Below are 14,116 nucleotides of genomic sequence, written 5' to 3'. Positions count from 1 at the left end.
GCTGATTTGATCCTCTGCTTATCCAGTCTACTTTTTATCCCTTACAGTGTGTTCTTTGGTGTCAGATATATCATTCTTCATTTCTGTCTGGCTCTTGTTCACGGCTTTGATTTCCCTTTTCAAGCTGCTGTAATTTATACTAAGTTCCTTAAACATCTATGTAACCATTGCTTTGAACTCTATGTCTGATAGGTTGCTTGTCTCCATCTCATTTAGTTATTTTTCTGGAAATTCCTTCTTTTTTCTCCTTTGGGTGTTGTTTCTTTGACTCCTTATTTTAGCTGTCTCTTTGTATTTCCTTCTATGTATTAAATAGAATTGTTATGCCTCCCAGTCTTTGTGGAATGGCCTTATGTAGAAAAGTGTCTTGAGGGGTCCAGTGGTGTTGTATCTTTGTCCAACTGAACTGGATGCTTTAGGAATGATCTTTATGTGCATTGTTTGTGCTCTGCTATTATAATTATTGATGTCCCATTTGTAGGATCTCCCCTCTGACTTGCTGCCAGTGAGATTCAATACTAATGTGGTCATGCCAGCTGTTATACAGGTGCTTTGGGTCTGCTATTTTTGGGGCTCACTGGATTTTGCACTAATATTGAATTTAGTCCCTTGGTGTGTCTATCCTGGGCCTCCTGGGAGCTTCTCTAATGCAGGTCAATGTGAGTCCCTTTCTCTTTCTGGCCCTGGGTGACCTGCTTGAGGTGTGAGGTCCCCTAGTAGTCCAGTTGTCAGGAAATGTCTTGTGTGTCATACCTTGATTAACACTGTTCTGAGTTATACTTTTTCCCCCCATAAAGCTGATCCTGCAGGTGTCAGCTGCAGGCACTTGGTGTCCCATTGGCTTTTGCCTCCCTGAGCAGTCCAGGATGGTTTCTGTGGTGGGGACCAAACTGCTGTTTCTGACTAATTAGCTCAGGCAAAGGCTCAAAGCCCCCAGAGACCTGCCTCGCTGCAGACTGATTGGATTCAGTCTGGAATAGCCTCAATCAGTCATCCACTGGTTGGGTGAGAGATTTTTCAACAGGTCGGGGCAATTGTTTCTGCCTGGACGCTAATTGTTATTCTCAGTCTCTTAATCTACCTCAGAAATTCCACAGGGTGGAGCAAGGGATTTTTCCAATAGTGTGGTCAACTGTCTTCCTCCCAGGCCAAAACTGCACAATAGCAAAGCTTTGCCTGAGACAGATGCCCTCGGTAGCATGAGGGAATGACTCAGCACAGGAAACTGGGGTGTCTGCCTTCCAAGTTCTAACCTCAGATCTCCCAGCCCTGGCTTATGCTTATGTAATTCCAGGTCACTTTGCCCTGCCAGAGCCCAAGGTGAGTGTTGTGCATTTACCCTTTAAGAGGGTGCTTGCACTTCCAGCCATTTCTTCCTGGCAGACAGCACTCCTGCTGGTTTTCACAGCCAGATGTTACATGGGCACCTTTTTCAGTTCTGGTGCTCTCTGCTGGGGGTGGGGAGGCAGCTTGGGGATTAGACCCCAGAGTTCTCAGTGGCAACCCTCTACAGCTGAGATATCTCTCCAGAATTTCAGCTGTTGTCTGAGGAAGCCTGGCCAGCCCTTTCACGCCTCCACCCTTCCTACCAGTCTCTATGTGGTCTCCACTTTCTGTCCTTGGTTGTCAGGGTTGTCTCCAGCTAGTCTTCAGTTGATTATTCAGGGTGGGGTTTTTTTGTTGTTTTTTTGTTTTGTTTTGTTTTAGTTATGATCACAAATTGGTCCTGGGAGCATGTCTGTGAGCTTGCACTTACTCTGCCTCCACTTTTAATTGCCATTATTTATTTTTCAATAATAAATGATATTTAGAAAATAGTCTCATCTTTACCCTTGCCTCCATTCATTTCATTCTTATTCTCCCATGGAAGTTATCACTTGTATTAGTTTCATGTGTATCCTTCTAGAATTACTTCTTATAATTCTTAATATGCTTATTTCTCCCCTTTATTATACACACTATACACAGTAATTTGAACTTGGCTTTTCTCAATTACAATATGAGAAAAATTAACACTAAAATAGCATATTAAAGCCCTTTTGAGAATGAAATGATTTTAAAGTATTACCAAAATCTATATTGAGAAATAGCATTATTCTAATAGTAAAATTAAACAGAATGATATTAAATGACAGGTTTCTACAAAAAGTTAACTTATTTTTAACCCTAAATCAACATTTTGGCTCCCAATTACTCAGTTCTTAACCATTTGGAAATTATTAAGTATTTTGTAATATAACAGCTTTCCTCTTCATTTACATTTCTCAAGTAACAAAAATGTGTAAATAACCTTCTGCCTTAGTCAGAGACTTACTCTTTGGGCTGAGAAATTAGCATTACTGCTGTAAGGAAGTCTCTGATTAATCCTCAATGTATTGTTTCACAGTATTAATTTAATGTCCATGTAACTCTAGATAAAGTTTTATATTGTTAACTTATCACTTACTATTCTCTTGGGAACTGAAATCTTTGATTTGACATTGCATTTGACTTTTAATGTAGTAATTGATATGCACCAATATTTATAGGTTTTTTTCCCCTCCTTCCCGACCTCATTCCAGAATCCATCAATGATGTATTGGAATCTACTCCAAATCCAACTATAATGAGTAAATTTTACTTATATACTTATCACTCCCCTATTCAACAAGAGTATCAGATTCATTTTGCCAAACTAATTCCAACGAGTTAAAGTACATGAACCTCAACTAATTTCAAAATTCTTTGTATTTCTACATGTATTGAATATTTTTTACAATTTAAGAAATGATTTGTTTTGAAGATTAAAAAGGCAAATATGTGAAGGAACCAAACTGTAAATAAGATATTTGGGAGGTGAAGATTGGAAGTTTTTTCACTCAGTCGCCAACCCTCTTCCCCTCTGACACCTGTCAGTCTGTTCTCTGTAGCTATGAATATGTTTCTATTTTGTTTGTTAGTTTATTTTGTTCACCAGATTTCATATATAAATGAAATCATAGTGGGATGGGTGAAAAAGGTGAAGGGATTAAGCAAAGGAAAAAAAAACTCATATACACAGATAACAGTATGGTGGTTACCAGAAGGAAAGGGAGGTAAGGGAAGGTAGAAGAGGGTAAAGGGGGGGGATAAATGGTAATAGAAGGAGACTTGAGTTGGTGAACACACAATACAATATACGGATGATGTGTTATAGAATGATACCCCTGAAACCTATATAATTTTATTAACCAATGTCACCCCAATAAAATCAATTAAAAAAAAAAGACTGAAAGCTTAGTTACATTAAATTAAAAAAATACTCTTTCTGTATTATATTCTTTCTGTACATATTTTTTTTAAAAAAAAAAACCAAAAAACTATGAATCAGAATAGCCACATTTGGAACACTTTCTTTTATTGGTAAATATTTTTATATAGTTAGAATATGATCCTTAATGTGAGCTTGATTCTGGAAAGTAAGTATTTTCACAACTGCCTAAATGCACAGAAACTCTTTTGAAAATAGACATTCTCTAAAGTCTTATTTTGCATGGTCACACACTGATACTTAGATGTTCCAGTATCTAATATGGCCACAGTAGTGTTGATAACCATAGTAATTTTTTTCCATCTTTGGAAACCTACTTAGCAACACCATACCCAAAGATCTCAAGCTGTCATGTGTGAATAAACATCCCCCTTTGTTTTAAACCTAAACTAGTGGCCCGGTGCACAAAATTCATGCACGGGGGTGGGGTGGGGTGGATGGTCCCTCAGCCTGGCCTGAATCCTCTCTAATATGGGACCCCTGTGGGATTGGGCCTAAACCTGCAGTTGGACAAACCCCTCACAATGTGGGACTACTGGCTCCTAAACCGCTCACCTGCCTGCCTGCTTGATCTCCCCTAACCACTCTGCCTGCTGGCCTGCTTGCCCCCAACTACACCCCCCCATCAGCCTGATCACCCCCAACTGCCCTCCCCTCCTGGCCTGATCACCCATAACCACTTCTGCCTCAGCCCCGCCAGCATGGCTTTGTCCAGAAGGACATCTGGAAGGTATCATGGTCTAATTAGCATATTACCCTTTTATTAATATAGATAGGATATGACATACTGCCATAACTATAACATATCTACCAGTATTACTCTATGAGAATACATACTTCATCCAATAGGTTGGCATCTAATACATTACATTGTATATGTTGTAAGTAGTAGGAAATAGTGTATTCGTAGCAATAATATATACCCTGTGACTTCCCTTCCTGATGTGGGAATGGTTCCCCAGTTGTTTTGACGTTTCCTGGCCCCTAATGTATTTTTTTTTTGTCATTCAGTGTAACTTCATTTACTGTTTATTGCATGATTTGAGGTCTTTAATTTCTAACCACCAAAGATTCAAAGGACTATTTTTTCCATGAAGTTTAACATTAACATTAGTGAATTCGTGTATTCATGTGTTTTTATTGTAAACATCTGAATTATTCACATTGTTATAGATCCTGAACTCATAAGCGTGGACCATGCACAGGCTGGCAACAAGCCAGGAAGCCACTCTGCAGGCAAACAGATACTTTGCATAAGGAGAAAAGTCATAGCATAACATTTAATGTCCAACCTGAGTCACCTCAGAATGTTATATATATTGACTTCTTAATTCATATAGTATTGGGAACTCAACTGCTTGGTTGGTGGCGGGGTTGACCTGGTTTTGGGAGGATTGTTCCTGAAATAATTAAGGAAAGGAGGGCTCAATCTTTCTTCTTGGTTGCTTGCTCCTCCCCAGCACCTTCATCTTTCTTCTCGTCCTCAGCTTCTTGGGCATCTTCTCCTTCACCTTCACCTCCTTTTTCCTCCTTTGCATCCTCAAATTCTTCCTTGGCACCTTCTTCCTCTCCTTCCTCTTCCTCAGTCTCTTCCTTCTCCTTTTCCTCCTCTTCAGCTTCTCTTTCAGAAGGGGGTTCATCCTTAGCTTCCTCGGCTTTTGCAGCCTCAATGGTCTCCTCCACCTCGATCTGCTCCCCCTGGACGTGGCTGGTGTATTAAGAAGGGAAGGAGTGAGCAGACATCAAGTAGGAGCTAGTCTGTAAACCACCATAGGCAGATCACCAAAGACCTGGGAACTCCGGTAGTAGACGCTGGCTACGCTTCCCACGCTGGTGAAACTGAGCTGGGTCTCCTCACCTTCCAAGAGTTTCCTGTAAGGTGCAATGTCAATATCCAAAACTATCTTCACATTGAAGAGGTCCTGGTATTCTTTTAAATATCCTGCCATTTCACTCTTTGTGGTTCTCAACTCATTTTCTAATTTGTCAATTGTGTCCTGCATAGCACTAACGTCGGAGTTCTGCTTATCCTCCAGCTCTTGCATCTGCTTTCCCAGCGCTTTGTTCATGCCCCAGCTTGCTTCAATCTCCAGGGTCTTGGCCTTGAGCAGTCGCTGGCCCGCACCACATAGGTGCTCTTGGCAGTGCTCTCTATCAGCATGGTGAAGCGACTCTTGTACCATTCTTCGGCATTCTGCATGTTCTTGGCAGCCAGCTTCTCATACTGGGTGCGGATGTCCTTGAGCATAGTGGAGAGGTTGGACTTGGAGAACACGTCCATCTCCACGGAGATCTGAGCATACTGGACATGCACTTTCTTCAGAAAAGCGATTTTGTCCATCAGGCTTTCGATGCACTTTTCCAGCTCAGTGCTGGCAAGAGCCGACTCATCTGCACCTTTGCTCACCTCCATCAGCCAGCCCTCTGCATCCTCATGGTTCAGCACCTCTTCCTGGTAGCTCGCCTGCAGGTTGTTCCCAGCCACTTCAGAGCCCTGGTGCCTCCTAACTGCCCACTTCCCTCTCCTTTCCAGGGACAGGGCGCGATGGGGCAGGGCACAGGCATCGCACTACCATTAAAATGTTCAACCCTGGCCTGCTCCACTGGTGGCCTCAGGTGGCCTGGGGGGAGACAGTGATCCTGGAGACCCTGGCCACCCCCGCCTATGGAGCCCGCAGGCAAAGTCAGGCACTGACCACTCTACCTGCCCAGTCCCGATTGCACCCTGGACCCCGCAGGTGACATCAGGTGCTATCCATGTCGCCTGCCCAGTCCCGATAGCTCCCTGGATCCCACAGACAGCATCAGGCGCTGCCTGCTAGAACTGCCCAGTCCCGATCACCACCTGCACCCTGCGGGTGATGTCAGGCGCTATCCATTCCGCCTGCCAGGTCCCAATTGTCCCCTGGACCCCACAGACAGTGTCAGGCGGTGTCCATTCCTCCAGCCAGGTCCCGATCGCTGCCTGGACCCCATGGGTAGCCTCAGGTGCTATCCATGCTGCCTGCCTGGTCCCGATAGCACCCTGGACCACACGGGTAGCGTCATGCGCTGTCCATGCCACTTTCCAGGTCCTGATCTCCCTCTGGACCCCGCGAGCAGCGTCAGGCAATGCCTGCTGGAACTGCCCGGTCACGATCGAAAACTGGACTCTGCAGGCGACGTCAGGCGCTATCTTCCAGGCCAGCCCAGTCCCGATCACCGCCTGGACCCTGCGGGTGACATCAGGCACTGCCCATGCTACCTGCCTGGTCCCAATGGCACCCTGGACCCCACGGGCAGCATCAGGCACTGTCCATGCTGCCTGCCCAGTCTCGATCGCCGCTTGGACCCCATGGGTAGTATCAGGTGCTGTCCATGCCGCCTGCCCAGTCCCGATTGCCCCCTGGACCCCATGGGCAGCATCAGGCGCTGTCCATGTCACTTGCCACGTCCCGATTGCCCCCTGGACCCCCTTAGCAGCATCAGGCGCTGCCTGCTGGAACTGCCCGGTCCCGATTGAAGCCTGGACTCCACCGGGCAATGTCAGGCGCTATTTTCCGGGCCAGCCCAGTCCTGATCGCTGCCTGGACCCCGCGGCTAGCATCAGGCACTGTCCATGCCACTTGCCAGGTTCTGATCGCAGCCTGGACCCCGCAGGCAGCATCAGGCGCTGTCCATGCTGCCTGCCAGGTCCTGATCGCCCCCTGGACCCCACAGGCAGTATCAGGCGCTGTCCATGCCTCTTGCCAGGTCCCGATTGCCGCCGGGACCCCAAGGGCAGTGTCAAGTGCTGTCCATGCCGCCTGCCCTGTCTCAATCGCCGCCGGGACCCCACAGGCAGAGTCAGGTGCTGCCCATGCCACTTGCCAGGTCCCGATTGCCCCCTGGACACTGTGAGCAGCGTCAGGCGCTGCCTGCTGAAACTGCCCAGTCCTGATTGAAGACTGGACTTTGCAGGTAAAGTCAGGCACTGTTCATGCCACCTGCCTGGTCCCAATTGCCGCCTGGACCCCGCGGGTGACATCAGCCGCTGTCCATGCTGCCTGCCCGTCCCGATCACCCCCTGGACCCCGCAGGCAGCGTCAGGTGCTGTCCATGCCGCCATGCTTGGTCCCTATGGCTTTCAGGTCCCACGGGTGACATCAGGCGCTGTCCGCTGGGCCTGCCCGGTCCCGATTACCGCCTGGACCTCATGGACAGAGTCAGGTGCTGCCTGCCGGTCACTATCATGGCCTGGACCTTGTGGGTGACATCAGGCACTGCCCACCAGGCCTGCCGGGTCCATGGCGGCCTGGACCGTGTGGGCTAAGTCAGGCAGTGCCAGCTTGCCTCCCTTCTCCACCAGCTCCGCCTGCTTGCCTCCCTTCTCCCTGCCTTGCCTGCTTGCTTCTCTGCAGCTTTGCTCCCTTCTGGAGTGCTTGGATTCTTTCTATGCTGTCTTGATATGCAAATTAACTGCCATCTTGGTTGGGTTAATTTGCATACTCATCCTGATTGGCTGGTGGGCATGGCTTGGGTGTAGCGAAGGTGTGGTCAGTTTGCATATTACTCTTTTATTACGTAGGATGCTGTACATCTATTTTTTATATATTGTTTGTGTATTTATGCTTTGATTCATAGTAACTTCTCATGTTATGGGATTGATTTGCATTGATATAAAATACCTATAAATAAAAAGAAGTGCCTGAAAGTGTCGTAGGCAGTTAGATAGACATGAGCAGAGCAAGGATGATGGGCTAGGTACAAGTCATCAGGGTGGAAAGCCCCAGGTGCCTAGCGAAGGACAATTGTAGGGTGGGACCTCACCCCCAGGGTGTTTTTTCCTTCCTTAGCATATCACTGGTCAAGTGGTTTGGACTCCCTGACCTTTCCTCCATAGAGATAACATTTAGACCTCAGTTGTGTTTCAGCTCCAGGCCCAGAAAAGCAACAAAACCAGACCAGTGACCCCATGGCTGACCTCAGGACAAGCTGCATTGGATAATGAACCCCTGCCCTGGCACTGACCAATCAATCAGTGGAGACTTAGACCCTGAAAGGACACACCTGGAAAGATGCTGAATATTCTATTAAGATCTTCCATAGGACCTCCCCCCAAATCTTCACCCTTAAAACCCTTAAGATGGAGGACCCAGCATGCTCTCCCTTCTTCCTTCCCCCCCTCCCAAAAGTACACCAGCACCCTTCCCTTTACCTTCTCCCTCCCTTCCCCTCACCTTCCCCACTACACATGTTCCATTTCCTTCTTTATTCCCAAGATCCAAGGGCCCTTGCTTTACCTCTATAACTTGTTCCTTATGCCCAGTTATTCTAGGAATTATTTTTTCTACCTCCACAATTTACCAAATAAATGTTCACTGACAATTTGAATCTTGGCTCTGAATTCTTTCCTAGCCAGAACTCAAGTACCAAGGTTGTTGAACCCAGGTCAGTTCTGACCCCACCAGACTAACACCCAGTATCATTCCTGCCGCCTACAACAAAAACAAACAAACAAACAAACAAACAAACAAAAAAACACATGGGAAATTACTGAACTAAATGAAAACAGTTATAGCTACCAGGGCTGAGGAAAACAGCAAAACTGTAAAAACTGAACAAATAAGTAAATGGTGGCTGGCATTAACGGACAATGAACAAAATAACTGGTCATAGGCATAGCCTTCAGTCACTAATGACACAGCCTCCAAGTACCCTGGCATCTTATTAGATTTCATTACAAGTGAGTCAAACATTTTTCGTAACACTAAATTCATCATAAAACAATGTTTTTAGAATTGAAAAGTTCAAAGCAAGCTCTCACTTACCTTCCCTGTTAGAACTGAGGGAAATTCAGTATCAAACTTGTTGCTCAAGCCAAACCTTAAAAACAAAGACAGAACAAAATATATTCTATCCAGCATATTTAACTCTCTCCCATTAAAAAAAAAAGCCATGCATTTTTCTTTTGATGTTGTGATTTTAAAACATGTTTTAAAAATAATTTTATATTTATAGAAAATATTTGACTATTAATAAAATAAACTAACTAGATCCATGATATGGGATTAAAAATAATGATTTAGAGAAACACTGATAAAGAGCTGGAAATATAATTTTTTACTGGAATGGTTCTGTTAAAACCCATTTTAGCCTAGCTGCTGTGGCTTAGTGGTTGAGCATCGACCTATGAACTGGGAGGTCACAGTTTGATTACCGGTCAGGGCACATGCCTGGGTTGCATGCACTATCCCCAGTAGGGGGGTTGCAGGAGGCAGCGGATTGATGATTCTCTCTTATCATTGATGCTTTTGTCTCTCCCTCTCCCGTCATCTCTGAAATCAATAAAAATATATTTAAAAAAACATTTTAGTTGATATCTGTTAGGATTGGCTGATGGATGTATGGGAGAGTGGATTTTACTATCCTGTGTATATATGAAAATTTTCCTAATAAAAACTAAGAAAACGTTTGGAACCATAGACTTAGACAACTTATAATCAGTTACTATTCAGAAACTCTAAAGTTGATCCTTATGAATGGCTTTTATGTATATGTTCAACCCGTTTAAAGAAAACAGATCCCAGCCCTGAAAGCTCTTGACTCTCTTCAAGTACACTCACTGAAATCTGTACGAGGAAGTCAAAAAGAATTTTATAAGCCTTGGTTCACCGACTTGTTGATTTCAGAAGGCATAAGAAAGATCACTTCCTGCATATTAGTGATAGATTATAGTGGCCACAATTTTTTGTTAGTGATTGATGCGTTGTAAGCAAAAAGGAAGAGATACTAACATTTATAGAGAACCCTTTATAAAGTAGGCAATAATAGAAAGTTACCGGTAACTATGGACTTACCATGAGCTAGATACTGTGCTAGGTAAACAGACTACTATTTCTAGACTTTACAACTCTTCAAGAGAGGTATTGTTATCCTGGCTTTATAGATAAGGAAGCTGACACTCAGAAATCTTTTTTCCCAAAATGTAATTAATTAAATGACTTGCCCAAAGTTATATAAATACTAAGGGGTGAGCCAAAATTGAAATGCCAATCTTTACATTCTTTTTGCTCCTGGAAAACAGAAACTACTGTTTATTTATATTGCTATCTTTCATTATGTTTAGTAGCATAATGTTATTTCGTAGGTGTTTAATAAAAGTTTTTTGAATAATAACCTACTATACTTTTTGATTTAACTGATTTATGGCACTCTGGTCTTAGGGTCACTTTAAAGACGTTAAGAATCCAATGTCCTTTTAAAACTCTATGTGAGAATATTATATTTTCCTCATGTTATTATGGTAATAGCTTATTTTCAAGGACACAAGCCAGTCTTAAACACAAGGACTCTACTTAGCATCTAGTAGCAAGGCACATATCTGTGCATAAATATACTATACCTGTATGTTTAAAATTATTTTATAACAACAAATTCTGTATTTTAAAAGAGTTGAGAAAATTAATTAGCAAGTGAAAACAGAATTTAAATTTATTTTAAAAATACTTCATTACTTTTACAGGTGTCAGTACAACCTATAATGAGAACATAATATTCTCATAATAACATTCCCTTTAAATCTATACATAGATATTGGACCATAGCCAAACTTAAAAACAGGATAGTATTCTCTGTACATGAGTTTTTATGGCAACTTTCAGATGCTGTTTGAGAAACTGACATTATAATGTTAAATGTATAATTGCAATTATCTACTAACTCAGAAATCAATAACATGACAAATACTTAGTAGAGAAAAAAACATTTCATTTAAATCATATGTAGCTAAATATTGACAAAGTCACTATGGAGAGCATTATGCTAAGTGAAATAAGCCAGGCAGAGAAAGAGAAATATCACATGATCTCACTCATTTGTGGAATATAATGAACAACATAAACTGATGAACAAAAATAGATCTAGAGACAGAGAAACATCAATCAGAACATCAAACCTCAGGGAAGGTAGGGGATGGTGGGGGTAAGGGGGAGAGAGCAACCAAAGGACTTACATGCATGCATATAAGCCTAATCAATGGACACAGACAACAGGGGGGTGGGGGCATGAATGGGAGGTGGGGGGTAATGAGGGAATAAGTACACATATGTAATACCTTAATCAATAAAGAAATTTTAAAAAATAAAAAATATTGACTTTATCACTAGTCAAAAATATAATTTAACTTTTTATTCCACAAAGAGTAAATTTATATTGTGGAATATATACAGGTTTCATTTTAGAAAGTAGACATGATACATTTTAAAATAGAGCTCTATTTCCATATCTTGTCTAAATGCCTTTTATTGTTTAAAAAAATCTTTATTGTTAAGCTAAATGCCTTTTAGAGGCAATGTCAATAACATGTTCCTACCTCCATTAGATTGCTGCCATTTTAATTTTTTCCAGCAGCCATTCTTTTACTAGATATCAAGTATGTAGAGGATATAGACATAGATAACCCCCAAAATGTGTGGATCATTTCTATTATTTAAAAAATTCTTAGTTTTGTTATTCTCTCTTCGCATTTATCACAAGACAAATGAACTTTCCTTTCCAGTTTCCAAGTTCATCTTGTCTTCTTTATTGCCAAATTCAGTGTCCTTTTCTCAGAACTTTCCCCTTTGACTTTGCAGCTTGTGACATTGTTGATCACACCCTTCCTAACACTCTTCCATTCTTTCACTTTCTTCTAACACTCTTGCTTTTCCCAAAAATTTAGCTTTTAATCATCTGCTTTTCTTTCTAAGGAAAGTATACCAATTTATCTGTATTTAATAGCTTTGACAATTACTTCTATGCTGATAACCATCAAATCTATATAGCTAGTTTCATATTTTCCAACATGCTTTAGTCCCTCATCTCTAATTGAACACTGAAAATTTCCATTTGGATATCTTGCTGCAAAATAATAATACCACAAGTCATACGTGTCTAAAATTAAATGTTATCTTTTATTGGAAACTAGCTGCCCTTTTCAAATTCCTCATCTCTATCAATGGCACATTGACTCTCTTTAACCTAGACTTTGGTATAGGTTTAACACCTTCCTTGTACTTTGTTTTTTTGCATGTTACTTTTATTCAGGTGGCTTCAAGTCCTGTTATTTGTTCCTTTGAAATCATTCTCATAATGATTCCTCCATTTCCAGTGCCACTGCTAAATTGGCTCTTGTCTTGCTCATGTGGTTCTTCTTGCTTCTTCTCCCTAGTTTAAATCCTATTAAGATTTCAAGGCTCAAGTCAAGTGCCAATGCCTTGAATGCTCAAGTTTTTATGGATTCCCCCTTTTTCTGAACACTCAAAGTCATTTATGTGTACTATACAATTCAACAGTTAATTAATTTCTTTTTATTCCTTATAAATACCTTAAAGGCAATTTTTCTGTTAGCTTTTTTTTGTTAATCCTCACCAGAGGATATTTTTCTATTGATTTTTAGAGAGAGTGGATGGAAGGAAGGGAGAGAGGGAAATATCAATGTGAGAGAGACACCTCAACTGGTTGCCTCCTGCACACGCCCCAACTGGGGCCAAGGATTGAGCATGCAACTGAGGTATGTGCCCTTGATGGGAATTGAACCTGGTACCCTTTAGTCTGCGGGCCGATGCTCTATCCACTGGCAAAACCGGCTAAGGCTCCTGTTAGCTTTGTAAAACAAGGCCTGTACTTTGTTTTTCTGTATTCTTCACAGTGCTAAGCTCCGTGCTCAAGTTCGCAAGAAATACTTGCTATATTCAAATTACTATGTTTCTATTCTAATATACAAAGGAATTTATTTTTTTAAAATATGAAAAGTATATTAGAAATAGTAAGGAAAGCAGCATTTTGCTTCTTAAGACACGGTTTTATGGTCTACATACATCTACTTCAAAATGGTATAAATATAGGCAAACTAGGCCCAATATACTTTCATAATTTTAGCTAAAAGGTAGTAGCAGTCCTGTTCTTGCCTATTAGAGATTTCTTCTTTAACTTTCTCTATTAGAGACTAAGCACTAAAAAAGACTACTTAACTGAAATAACCTTAAGCACAACATTTCACTTAGCAGCTATTAAAAAATGTTGAAATGGCTGCTGCTGAATAAAAACCTCAGCTATTTCAGAAACAAACCATTAGAAACTGTGAGTCCATAGAGGTTACGGAAGCTCATCTACCCATTAATGATCAGTGATAGGGTTCTGTAGTATTAGACAAATAGGTACTTGGGAACTGCTCATGCTGTCATTTTATTGGCTTCATTAACTATAGAGCCTACTATGTGTTTGAGGTGGACCCAGCTGGTGGTTCCTAATGACTGCATTTTGTTGTCAAATGTCTTCAATGCTTCAAAATTTTAAAAAATACATTTTTATTGATTTCGGAGAGGAAGGGAGAGGGCGAGAGAGATAGAAATATCAATGATGAGAGAGAATCATTGATCAGCTGCCTCCTGCACACCCAAACTGGGGATTGAGCCCACAACCTGGGCTTGTGCCCTGACCAAGAATTGAACTGTGACCTCCTGGTTCATAGGTCCATGTTCAACCACAGAGCCATGGTGGCTGGGCTCAAATTTTAATTTCTTGGACAATTCTTTAGAGTAAGGCAAAGAAGGATGGGTCCTCTTAGATGCTCTTTCCTCTTCTCTCCTTCCCCATATACCTCACTGTTTATAATCTTTTTGAATATGGCTACACATCAGCCTTTGAAACCTTGCACAAATTGAAGTTCATGTGCTCAGGTTGTTTAAGAAAACAAATGAAAGTGCAGTAAAATTCTGCTAACAAGAAATATGATTTACAGATGGACTTAATTGACATCTTCAGAACATTTCACCCCAAAGCCACAGAATATACATTCTTCTCAAGTGCACATGGGACATTTTCAAA

At 41.9% G+C, this 14,116-nt stretch overlaps 1 protein-coding gene across 3 annotated transcripts in view; it reads right to left on the bottom strand.

Annotated features, from left to right (window-relative positions):
* The window catches only part of CHIC1 (cysteine rich hydrophobic domain 1), a 189,070-nt gene that overhangs the window by 165,021 nt on the left and 9,933 nt on the right, over positions 1 to 14,116 (bottom strand). For all 3 annotated transcript variants that reach the window (XM_008160651.3, XM_054716702.1, XM_054716706.1), the window contains one exon: positions 9,079 to 9,133. In XM_008160651.3, the coding sequence (XP_008158873.1) occupies positions 9,079 to 9,133 (55 nt within the window). The remainder of the gene's footprint in view (positions 1 to 9,078; positions 9,134 to 14,116) is intronic.

Source organism: Eptesicus fuscus, chromosome 1 (assembly GCF_027574615.1).
Source record: "Eptesicus fuscus isolate TK198812 chromosome 1, DD_ASM_mEF_20220401, whole genome shotgun sequence".
NCBI classification, from domain to species: domain Eukaryota; kingdom Metazoa; phylum Chordata; class Mammalia; order Chiroptera; family Vespertilionidae; genus Eptesicus; species Eptesicus fuscus.
Note: the sequence above shows the minus strand (reverse complement) of the source record. Positions and strands in the feature narration are given on the sequence as shown.